Source organism: Arachis ipaensis, chromosome B01, assembly GCF_000816755.2.
Source record: "Arachis ipaensis cultivar K30076 chromosome B01, Araip1.1, whole genome shotgun sequence".
Classification (NCBI taxonomy): Eukaryota; Viridiplantae; Streptophyta; class Magnoliopsida; order Fabales; family Fabaceae; genus Arachis; species Arachis ipaensis.
In genome coordinates, this window is record NC_029785.2 from 136,804,291 (window position 1) to 136,817,075 (window position 12,785).

The 12,785-nt window shown below is 35.5% G+C and overlaps 3 protein-coding genes across 4 annotated transcripts; 1 reads left to right on the forward strand and 2 right to left on the reverse strand.

Moving 5' to 3' along the window:
* Nucleotides 4,589-5,968, forward strand: LOC107642970 (probable xyloglucan endotransglucosylase/hydrolase protein 23). The gene is made up of 3 exons (XM_016346495.2): nucleotides 4,589-5,006; nucleotides 5,106-5,299; nucleotides 5,386-5,968. The coding sequence occupies exons 1-3, from the start codon at nucleotides 4,740-4,742 to the stop codon at nucleotides 5,771-5,773; spliced, it is 849 nt and encodes a 282-aa protein (XP_016201981.1). The 5' UTR covers nucleotides 4,589-4,739; the 3' UTR covers nucleotides 5,774-5,968.
* Nucleotides 6,603-9,427, reverse strand: LOC107642955 (ribosomal RNA processing protein 1 homolog). 2 transcript variants are annotated; one of them, XM_016346483.2, is made up of 2 exons: nucleotides 7,868-9,427; nucleotides 6,603-6,983 (listed from the first exon to the last, which is right to left on the reverse strand). In XM_016346483.2, exons 1-2 carry the CDS (start codon nucleotides 9,284-9,286, stop codon nucleotides 6,954-6,956), a joined length of 1,449 nt encoding a protein of 482 aa, XP_016201969.1. In that variant the 5' UTR covers nucleotides 9,287-9,427; the 3' UTR covers nucleotides 6,603-6,953. The 2 variants fall into 2 exon arrangements, with proteins under 2 accessions (XP_016201969.1, XP_016201962.1); XM_016346476.2 differs by having other exon boundaries at nucleotides 7,614-9,427.
* Nucleotides 9,935-12,779, reverse strand: LOC107615766 (extracellular ribonuclease; the record flags this gene model as incomplete). The annotated part of the gene is made up of 8 exons (XM_021107260.1): nucleotides 9,935-10,259; nucleotides 10,752-10,857; nucleotides 11,249-11,379; nucleotides 11,454-11,540; nucleotides 12,012-12,076; nucleotides 12,155-12,219; nucleotides 12,297-12,543; nucleotides 12,631-12,779. Coding segments are annotated over 8 exons (1,164 nt in total), but the record flags the coding sequence as incomplete, so codon positions are not given.

The following is a 12,785-nucleotide window of genomic DNA, read 5'->3' on the forward strand; positions in this document are numbered from 1 at the left end:
CGGTAGTTATACCGGCGGTTGCTGGAAACCGCCGCAAAACCTAATTTCGGCGCCCATAACCATGGCGGTTCTCTGAGTCGCTGGCCTTTGATTTTGCACCGGTTTAAAACCGCCACTAATAATAAAAAACCGCCGCAATGTAGCGCCTCTCTTGTAGTGAAAAATTTAAAATTACACTTTACTCCTTCGATTAAAAAAAATTGAGAGATCCATTCCCCACTGTATATATACCCATAGACATTACTGAATCAACTTTGATTATAGCCTACAAATCATATATGTGAACTTGATCTTTTCCAAAACTCGTTCAACTCATTAATTCTAGTTTAATTTTATTAAAGTTTAATGCTGCTCCCACTTAATCATTTCAATTTGGTACAACCATTTCCTTAAAACTTTGAACTAACCCATTAAGTCATCCTTTACTTTATTTGATATATTTTTTTAGATTGTTCGATACAAGGTCGACCTAAAAGGGAAGAAATAAAATCAACCTATAACAACTATGTATTTCTTTTATCATTGCTATTAAGGATGACAAAACCTTCAAAAAGTGGTTCCAGACAAAAGAAACAGAAATTTAGTCTAACAATAATAAAATCATACATCCAAAACAAAACATAATATATAACAACAATCAGTAATTTTTTTTTTCGAAAATGTTTGGTAACCAAAGAAAATCAATCAAAAACAGCCATAATTTGCCTTATTTAGTATTTATTAATTGTTGCGACAATTAATAAATGCTAAATAAGACAAGTTCTGACCGTTTTTTTTTGTCTCCCTAGCATTACCTTTTTTTTTTACTCTAAATGATATCATTGTACTCATTGCTAACTTACATTTTTCGTATCACATTCACACAAGCCAATTCGCTCATACTTTATCCAATATCTATCTTGTGTATATAAAAAATATTATTTACATAATAAAAATTAACTATCAAATTAGTTATTATATATTTGTATATAAATATATTCATATTATTTAATTTATTTTTAATATATATTTTATACTAATAATTAATTTTGATGATTGAATTTAGTGTTTGAAAAGAATGATAATTTTTTAACAGCTAGAGCTGCTGTAATATTTATAGATTAAATTTAAAGAGATATAAAAAAAATACAAATTTTAACAGTTAGAGGATAATACTTGTAGAACAAAAACTAGCCAAGATTAAGCAAGCGCCTACTTTGGTATTTATTGGTTAATTATTAGTAGTGGGGCTACTCTTTGCCGTAATATATATCAACACGGTATAAGACGTTTGTATTCATACTTAAAATATAAATTAGATAATGAAATCTTTGTATCTATATATATACTCAAAAAGGAATTAATCTCCTTTCCGAAGGAGCCAAAATCTAGGTATTGGTATTGTTAATGGAAGACAACCATGCATATTAATATTCCTGATAGCAAGCAACAAATAATGTGAATGTTAAAATCTATGATGTCCTTTTACTACTTTTTGATATGTACAAAGTTGTTATTGAAACATGTTTAAATGTAATAATTTTAATCACGAAGCTTCCTCCTCAATTATTAATTCATTGGTTAGTGAATTAAATAATTAATTATTGTTAGAAGCATAGTTGTAGAACTTAGCAGAGATATGATATAGTAATTATAAGTGGTGAACAACTATATAGTATTATTACATAATAATACTATATATTTCATTTCTTTTAAGACCGCTATATATTATGATTTATTAGGTTGCGTTTATTTCTGAAAATAAAACAAGACAAGACAAGATATTAAGAACAAAATATAAAAAATAGAGATATAAAATTTTATGTTCTTGTATTTTATTTGGTGATAAATTAGAATAAATTATAAAAATCTAATTTATTTTTATTTTTTTATTCAAAAATTTTAAAATAAAAAATATAATAATAAAAAATATAATTAAAAATAAGTTGTGTTTCTTGTTAATGTCTCCGTGTCTTTCCTGTCAGAATGAACACAAAATACATTAATTTAGTGTCTCTAGACACATTATCTCTATCCATACCTTCTCTATCAAACACGATTTTATATCTCTATATTCCTGTCTCAATATCCTGTCTTTATAAACAAACGCAGCCTTAATTATCAAGTAAGCTGCAGGCATAAGGATGAGAATAAGATTTGGAAAGAAATTAATTACAAGTCAATTACAGGAAGATTGCAATTACTTAGGGACATGAATGAAACTCACATTGCAACCACTTCTTCCGTGTGGTCCTCACCACCCCAACACCCTCCATTCTATGCCTGTGCAAACATAGATGCTTTCTTTTTTTGCCCATTTTTTCGTGTACATATTCGATGCTATGAAATGATGACCCACCCTTTTTTTTGTGTGTAATTATTTTGATGGTGATCAAGAAAATTATGTGTTCGACACAAATCACATAATAAAGCAATAATATTCTATGTTCTCTTATTCTTGTCATAAGTTTGAAAATTTCATATTATAATGCGAGTAATTCAATAAAAAAAATTTCGAAATATAAGACCTTAACCTTAAAATTTACATAAATGAAAGCCAACATGTATTACTTGAACTAACTCATAGGTTGGTTGAATTCAATTTATTTAAATATTATTCTTTAATATCAATTATATTGGTGGGGGAAAAGATAGGCCATTAAAATGGTGGCTTTATATATTTGTGTATGTGAAAACTGAAAAGTAGGTCTAAAGTAACAAAACTAATATATTATAACTAGTGAGCTTCAAAGTAATTTAGCATTAGTTCTTGCTGAATAACGTGTTGGGTATTAGTATTCTGAATTAAAAATTAGTATCATAAAGACTATAATATAGTTTATATGTTATGCATTAAAGCATGTATACTAAAAAGAGAGGCATACATATAGTAGATATTAAATTTTAATTGTTAAAAAATATCTTTAAAAAAACGAAATTTTAGGTGTTTTTATTTGAGTGGCTCCTATACTATACTATACTGTACTATATACAATACATGCACAGATGGGAAAAATTTGAAACAACGTCCTAATGAATTAAAATTGAGACAATAAATGAAATGAGAAAAGAGAGAAGGTTGGATCAAAAGTCAGAAGTGACTACACCAGCCAAGAAGAAGAAGAAGGAAGCGTATGCGATATTCTACTTGTCATAAATGGTGAGAAATGCATCTAAATATATTACTAGTAACCAGCTTTGCACGAAAGCAACATTTGACCAGTGTAAGACCCAATCTTAGCACAAAGCTTGAAACTAGAAACTTCTAATTTTCTCTATTATTCTCTTAACTTTATTATATATATAGCCCCAAGTCCAAATAAACCGGTGATTCCTTTTATAAACTCGTAAATAATAAACAAATCTGTATCCATTGAACACTAAGACCATTGTTTTTATGTACGTCACCACGTTTGAAAGTTGAAACTACTCTCCCCCCTCCCTTGACATTATAGTACGAATTATTTCAATTTCTAAGCTAAGAGCTCATGAAGGTTATTAATTCATTGACCTAACTACTATTCACAATTTTAATTTCACATACATAATATATAAAACTGATTGTATGCATGTATGTTTGTTACATATTTATTATTGAATAGTACAAGTTTGACGTTAGGCAGAAAGGTGTTAATCAAGGGCACTCCAAACTAGAGGTACATTATTAATTAGGGTAAAGTATGCCTTTTTTTTCCCTAAACTTTGGCAACAGTTTTAAAAATATTTCTAAATTTTATTTTGTTTTAATTTTATCTCAAAAATTTTTTATTTGTATCAAATATACCATCGACGGCTAAATTTTAAAAAAAATTTAAGACCAATTTAACAATAATGCATGAAAATTATGCTTGATTTGCTTGTATTGAGAGTTGTTCTTATGAAATTGTTATTGAATCGGTCTTAAATTTTTTGAAAAATTAGCCGTCAGGGGTATATTTGATGCAAATCGAAAATTTTTGGGACAAAATTAAAACAAAATAAAACTTAGAGGTATTTTTAAATTTTTTGTCAAACTTCAGGGACAAAAAATATAGTTTACCCTTATTAATTATTCATTAAATACCATCACATATAGTGCATGGTGAAAACTCAGATGGAGTCAACTTCACGCAAAGTTGATACTTGAGAGCCGTTAAATAAAAATATAGTCAAATCAATTAAATCATCTAACAACTCTCATATATTAACTTCACGTGAAATCCACTGCACCTGAGTTTCCACAATAACGCATTTGTCTATTTATGATACAATCAACTGAAAGATGACTAGTACAACCTAGACAGCTGCCATCCGATAATTTTTCAAGTGGGTAGAAAAATCAATGTGTGTCCTAAGAACTCATCATACAAAAAGAGCTATTAAAATTGAATCTAGTTAAATACATACATATATAGCACTTGGATATAGATGAGTCCTGATTATATAGCTGGCATGGTCCCTACCTCTGAGGGCTGAGGCAGCCATTCCATGAAAGCCAAGTCAACTCAATTCTTTCTTCTATTTGCATTGTTCTTACACGCTTGTAGTTTCTTCTCAACCACTTCCACCACCACCTTCCAAAACCCAATGACCCCTCACTTTCATAATTGCCTTCTCAATCTCTTAATACACACTCCTTCTATTCCCTATATATATATATAACTTTGCATGCACATCATCACTCATATACTTCTCTTGGCTTCTTTTGCTTCCTTCTCTCTCTCTATACATATTTGCCTCCTATTTGCCAACCAAATCAAATTAAAGGAACCATAATTAATATGGGGATTGAGGTACTTATTATTAATAGTGTTCTCCTTATAGGGTTTGCGGTTGCTGCATCCGCAGGTAACTTCAACCAAGACTTTGAAATTACATGGGGTAATGACCGTGCCAAAGTTCTCAACAACGGACAGCTTCTGACGCTGTCCCTTGACAAGGCCTCCGGCTCCGGCTTCCGTTCCCGGAACGAGTACCTGTTTGGAAAGATCGACATGCAGCTTAAACTTGTTCCTGGTAATTCAGCAGGCACAGTCACAGCCTATTATGTAAGTATATAATATAATCCTTAATTAGTTTACATTTATGTGTATCTTAACTCATAAGTTAATAACCATATATGCATGCATCTATCTGATTGGTTGCAGCTAAGTTCACTTGGTGACACTCACGATGAGATAGACTTTGAATTTCTGGGGAACTTGAGTGGTGAACCATACACTCTGCACACGAATGTATTCACGCAAGGGAAAGGCAACAGAGAACAACAGTTCCATCTATGGTTCGACCCCACCAAGGACTTCCATACTTATTCTCTTCTTTGGAATCCTCAAAGCATCATGTATGCATATACCATATTAAACTAATATTGATTATTATTAAACTATAACTATAACTATAACTATAACTATATATTATTATCATCAGATTCTCTGTGGACGGCACACCAATAAGGGAGTTCAAGAATTGGGAATCAAAAGGAGTTCCATTTCCTAAGAATCAAGCAATGAGGATATACTCAAGTCTATGGGACGCAGAAGATTGGGCCACAAGGGGTGGGCTTGTGAAGACTGATTGGACCCAAGCCCCATTCACAGCCTCATACAAAGGCTTCAATGCACAAGCTTGTGTTTGGAGCTCTTCTTCAGGCTCCTCTTGTTCTTCAAAACAAGGCCAATCATGGTTCACTCAGTCACTTGACTCAACTGGGCAAGCAAGAATCCAGTGGGTTCAGAAGAACTACATGATCTACAATTACTGCACTGATACCAAACGATTCCCACAAGGCCTTCCTCCTGAATGCACCCTTGCATGATCAACACGTTTCTTATCATTTCTTTGCCCTGTCTTGTATAAATTGAATAAACAAACAAAAACCTAGGATCTTCCGTTTATATTTTATATATACTTTATTTATTAGGCATTCTACTCTCTGCAATCCAGATTCGTTGTAATTTTTGGTTATGAATAATAAACTTGTTTAGATTGTTAAACAACATTATAAAAGAAATGTGGACCATGTTTACAAATTCACGGCTGTTCTTTCTTCTACAAGTCAAGGGTCAAATAAACACATATTAGAAGTAGAACCATGAGGTATATGATGTTTTATCTACGTTCTTGCTTGATCAAGACTCAAGATAATTCCTCCAAATTAATGTTGGCATAGAAACTTGGCCAATTGTTGAGTTTACCTACATATATTTGAATGTTTCGGTACAAATACAGATCTAAGTAATAAGACGACCAAGTTTAATGTTCTAAACCTCTTCTGTTGCTAAACACAGTGACACAACCCCAACACAATGCAAATGAGATTCTTTGATGCCTTAGCTCGTAGCAATCACAATCACAATCACAAATCAAATGCAAAATGGCCATCACCATAAGCTATTATTATCCGGTTCATCATTCGAACGTGACTGTGGATTCATTCCATTGAATTAACTCGAGAAGAAAGCGAAAACACTCGATGGGGAACTGGGAACCAAAAAGTTATGCTTTCACCAGAAAAGAACAAATTTATGTACTACTAGAAGTTGATATTACACACTGCGCTTTGTTAAAAACAAATTCTTCAATGGTTAGACACTTTTGAGATTATCACTAGTTCTGCAATTCTGTGATTGAGCTCAAGATTGAGAGGAAAGAAATGTAAGAAAAACCTTAAAATAATGTAACTATAAAGCTATGGGCCATGAACACGACATAAAAGAAGAAAATGATAATTGTAAGCTCTTCCTACAATATCTATAGCACCAAAATTGAATTTTTATGTTTATGTTTCGACAAGAGAGGGCTACTTTTATTTACAGAGACAGAAACTCAAAACACCTATAAAATAAACTGCCTCAACAGAAGAAAGTTATCACAGATTAATCTTATAATTTCACCCAGTGGAAGAACCAGAGCACTGCAAATCCAAATGCGCTTTACCTTAACACACCATGCCATAGGTAAACTGGTTGATTTCATTACCACCGAGGAATCAGCACTCACCTTTTCCGCAGACCCTTTCGACCTCCCTGTTAATCATCAGAAGCAGGGTATCATTCAAATAACACCAACACAATTTAAATCAGAGAACCATCATTCTCAATTTCTCATCAGCCTTAAACATAACACAGTGGCAAGCAGGGACGCAGCTGATTGACTCTTTCACAAAGCCCCCCATGCAATTTACAAATAATACAAATCCTCTAATTATCCACATCTTTCAAAATGGCTCTCACAAAATTCTTGTGGCTTTGATGCCGAATCCGCAATAATTTCAATTATCTTTGATAATTGAGAGGATGAACAAGAAAACAACATAAAAATTTTGAAAATTAATAAACCAATAAAGCTTTTATCCTCCTCTAGTATGACCAAGTGACGTCTTTCAGCCACAAAACATAAGGAAAAGAATCAATGCCAAGCACTTGAAATCATTTCACTAGAACAACAAACATAGCATAGCAAGCAATGATAGTGAGAAGTAGATGAACTACATATTAATCAACATCGCAATCTTGAAGGCATGGCCTCAACTCCAAGTCAATTTGCTTTCACTTGGTGCAGAACTCAATTATCACAATAAACTCCCAAGAATTTCATAATAATGACAAAAAAAAAAAGGAAGACAATCATGTCAAAACAAAGTCGTATAACCATACGAAGCAAATCATGCAGAACGAGTTCTTAATTTCTTCAGTCTTTTGACAGATCCGACAACACCCTTAATGACCCTCCTCGCCTTCTTCGCTTTTGGCTTCTTGGTAGGAGGAAGCATCTCCCTGATAGGACCTGGGGGCACACCCTTTTTGAGTGCACTTCCTCTGGGAGCAGCAGAAGGAGGCAACCTCAGGCTCTGAGGAGGTAAAGGAGTGTGTGGCTTCCACACCAAGTTACTTTTCATGGAAAATCTTACCTTCTTGGCGCTCTTCTCCCCATTCATTGCCACAGCAGCGTCATCATCAGCATCTCCACCATCAATTTCAGAATCCTGGGACTTCTTTCCTTTCAAATTTTTCGTTCTCTTCCTCTTCTTAGACATAGCTCCAGCAGATGTAGAATGAGGACTATCACAGGCACTTGCAACACCATCATCATCTAAACCTTCTTCAGCAGCAACCTTCTCAAACTGCTTCTGGAGGTTTGACATCACAGCCTCATTCAACAGTAGAGTGCCCTCATCATCAACCTGTTTGCCATTCAAATCACCACCATTCTCATCAGCTACATTTTCACTGTCATCCTCGGCTTTGCCACCCTTCTTCTTCGTCTTTGCTTTCTTAACACCACCAACCTTATTATCCTTCTTACACTTCTTCAACACCTTACCATTAGCAAGGTCCTCGCCCTCCGCCTTGGCCTCCAGAGCATCCACCTCCATGCCATTACAAACGGGAACCAAAATTGGCACTTCCTCATCATCATCCTGATCAACAGAATCCGGAATTGAGAACTCAAATCCAGAGGCGGCAGCATCCTTCTCAAGCTTCAAAAACTGTTCATGAAGCCCAAACAATACCTTCCTATTCCCTTGACAACACCCAGGATCTGAACCAATACCATAAAGCTTACCAGAAAACCCCATAACCAAACCCACAGTCCCAAGAACCGCAACATCGTCCCCCGAAGCAACCTCCTCGCCAGCCTTCCTTGCCTCCAACAATCTCCTCCCATTCTTCAGCAACACATCAAACAAGCCAGACTTAATCTTCCCTAACAAAACCCTATCAGGCACCCTCCCCATAACAGAATAAAACGGTGCAAACAGAATATCGAGAACCTCAACTCTAACAGGCAGAAACGGCCTAAGCTCCTCCAGAAAAACAGTGGCAAAATGGTAATTAACGCCATTACTACCCTGAAACTTATCCTCGGCGGAGAAAGTGCCCTTGTCCAAAACGTCGGCGTACCGGCGAACAAGTTCCAAATCCCAGGAATTCTTTTTCAAGAGAGAGAAGAGAGTAGAAATAAACCTGCGGATGAGAAGGTAGAACTTGTCGAGGCGGAGGGCGTCAATGGAAGGCCACTCGCGGCGCATGGTGAGGAAGAAGGTGGAGAGGTACTGGAGAGAGAAGGGGGTGGAGGAGAGAGAGAGGAGGAGAGAGGAGAGGCGGTTGGCGAGTTCGGCCTGAGGGAGGGGCTTGTCGGAGTGCCAGAAGCAGTAGAAGAGACCCTTCCAAAGCTTCTTGGCGTCGTCGTCGGAGAGGTGGTCGGAGAGGGAAGGGAGCCATGTTTTGAGGAGAACGCGGAGAGCCCTGTCGCGGGTGGTTTTGTTGCAGCACGCTAGCTGCTTTACCAGTGAACGACCCATTTGTTGCTCGGAATCGTTCTCCATTGGGATCGGGGGAGCACTTGGAGATGCAGAAAACCCTAACCTAGTGGAGAGACGAGGTTGACGAGCCCAGATAACAGAGGCCAGGAGGGATTTTGGGGTTTTTAGGGATTTAAACTTAGCTTTGCAAAAACCCTAAACGCTGAGAAAGAAAATACTCTCTTTTTTTTTTTTTTATGTTTTACTTTTTGAATTTAATTTTGATGAATTATAAAATAATTTTTCACATATATTCAATTAGATAATATCACATCAATAAAAATATTTTTTTTTTTATAATCTTTATGCGTTCTCTGAATATTAAAATTAGTATCCAATTTAATTTAGTTAGGTAGTAATATTATAACATAGTGTTCAAGGTGTACTACTTAAGGCCAATGAGTAATAGCTCAAATGGCATAGTCTCCCCATACTCAATTAAAAAGTTGCGAGTTCGAGTCTCATATCTTTGGTAAAAAAAAAAAAAAAAAAAAGTGTATTATTTAAGAAATTCATAAAATTTCCCGTATTGTAATTTGTATATATGTGTTGGCCGGGATAATATAAATGTATGTTTAATTAAAAAAAAAGTCAATAAATTACATGAGAAAGACAAAGTTTTCCTCCAAAAAAGGCGAATAATATACATTCCTTTAGGAAATATCTATACACACATTTTATTTTTACGAAACAAAAAATGAGAATGAAAAGGAGGAAACACTATGATGCGTAAGGCATAAGTTTGTTGATGGAGACACTAGGTAACTCGTCTTTGATGAGATAGCATTATTATCATTATCACTGAATGGAATAGGTCTTGAAACAACTGGCTTCCATTTCCATATAAGATTAGCATACTCAGGATGATCTACAAAGGGATTCCGATTATGCTGATACATTTTGCATATTCTTTCATTTCTCAACTTCTCTTCCCTCGAAGGGGGATCCACTTCGTTCCACTTCAATAATGTGGAAAGCAACCCCATCTCCCTGTTCTCTGCACCAAACACACAATTGTTACTTCCCTTTCAACTTTAAGGTACAGCATAAATTTACCTTGCCCAAAAAAGTAATGAAAGCTAGAGAGCATCAATTTTCTTTCTTGAAATACTTAAGCATCAATTTGACAAAATGACAGCACAAGATATAGTTAAACAGATTGAGAAGATATTTTCTTTCAGAAGTTACTACTTTTATTTTAACTTATTATAAAAGAACTAAAAACAATTCGAGAAATGAAAATTGAATTGTATTGCTTGTCATATCAGATGCCAAGTTTGTTATTACACTCACGGATAAACAAGAGATGATAAAATCACTATCTAATGAAATGAATACCCTGGGTTGACAAAACCAAATACACAAGCAAGATAAAGCACACTGAAATTTTGAGAAACGTGCAAAGCATATACATTCCCGCTGGGAAACTTTGGTCAGCAATCTAAGCATTGCAGCTGAATGAAAAGTTGAAAACAATAGCCCAACCTACCAATATTTGGAGTATCTGAGAGGCGAAGACCTGGATTTCCCCCCGGTTGCTGAAACCCATAAGCGACTGCCATGTACATTAAAGCCCTTGCGATATCCCCTCTAACCTGAGGTTAATTAGTCTAACTTCAGATGTATATCCAAAACAAAATTTGAATAAATATGTCCATATGAACTGACATCACAGGCTCACAGCTAATTGGAAAACAGACTGATTTAAGTACTTAATTCCCACCATATACCTATATGATCATCCTTTAACATCTGATATTAGCTCTCCAGGTACCATTCGAGTTACTCGTGAACATCAATTAGAACAATTTTAATAGAAATCCAATGTGTCCAACTAAAATGGCTAAGCTCAGGTGCTATAATTCTGAAGTGACAAAGTATAGTGACATACCGGATATGACTGTACTACCAAGCCATATCTCTTTTCAATTCATTGCAGGATCAGAAATTAGCTACAATTTGCTCAAAAAATACAGAAAAGGTTACCCTTGCAGGCGGTGCCCACCTCTGCTTGTCTGTTTCAGTGTCCAATGCAGCTTCTTTGTTTGCTGGACTCAAACATTTGTTTGAGCTAGTCATGCATTCACCATAATACTTATTTCCCCTTGATGAATTGACTGCAAGAAACTTGTAATATAAAATGAAATGGCAATATTGATTTTCTAAAATATCGAGCAGTGGATTTTCTTACCATTGACATCAGAAGGGCGAATATTGTGTAAATCAGTCAAAGCAGGACCTGCCATCAACCCATAAGAACGAGGCCATAGATGCTCCCCTGTAAAAGCTTAATGTCAATGAGTGGATTGATCCCCCCCCCCCTTTTCTCTCCCCGAACACTTAACCACTCAACCAATAAATAAATAATCTTCTCGAGCACAAAAATTGCTAGCTATAAAGGGTGCTTGATCAAAATGCATGTATATTTACCAGGTTATGCTACGCGTACACCAAAATTAGCCACCAAAGTCAGCCACCAGTATAAAATACATGCTAGAATACAAATACACATTGAAAATAAATTAAACCATATATGTATTTATACACAAATACATTGGTGGCTGATTTTAGTGACTGATTTTGGTGTACAAATAGCATTTCTCATATTTACCCTATGGTATCATCAAAAGAGAACAAGGCATGCTACAGAAAGCACTAAAAGCAACTGATAAAAATGTATAGGTAAATAAGATTGGTGAGAAACTAACATCCTACATGGAAAGTCCAACAAATTGTTTAGTTGACTCACTATTCCATCCCTGCGGTTTTCCTGACAATCGTTTTGAGACAACTCTCAATGAGTATATTTCCACTCTGCACAGAGCATACATGAAAAATCAGTTAGATATCATAAACAAAAGACATTACTAAATGAAATTACAAAGTCCATACATCCCCGACGAAGCTTCTGGATTATCAATATCAGCAGCATCAAGAATCTTGAGGGCATCCCACACCTGTAAATTAGATTGTAATAATTTCAGATCTACAGATTTTGAATGAAGTGGCGTACACAATTAAGAGGCGGAAGGACCTCTTGATAGGACAAGGAATGGTGAGGGGCAACGATGCTGTTCAATTTCTTCTTGAGTGATTCACCTCTTAAATGCATGACAGGGGAATAATAAGCATCAATGTGCTCGCAGGCATAAGAAGTAGAGGAAGCTGGATAGGCAGAAGGTGCAGCAACGAGATTGAGAGAGAGCAAGTAAAAGGAGATAAGTCTAGAAAACCATCTCCACCAAATATCACCAAAACATGTTAGCCACCACAGTTGTACCCTAAACGAAAGGTAGAAGTAGTTAGCTTCACAAGATTTTCAGAAATGTTTAATTTGGTGCGGATCTCGAAAAAAAGAAAGATCAAACCTGTGGTGAGTAGTGGAAGTTGGAATGGCCGTGTTTCGAAGGGTTGACGTGGCAGAGCAGTGGTGGAGGATAGGGTTTGCGGTCGGTGGTGAATGGAGGTAAGGAGTGGCGGTTGTTGGGAAGAGGCGGGTCGAAAATGAGGGAAGTGGTAAGGG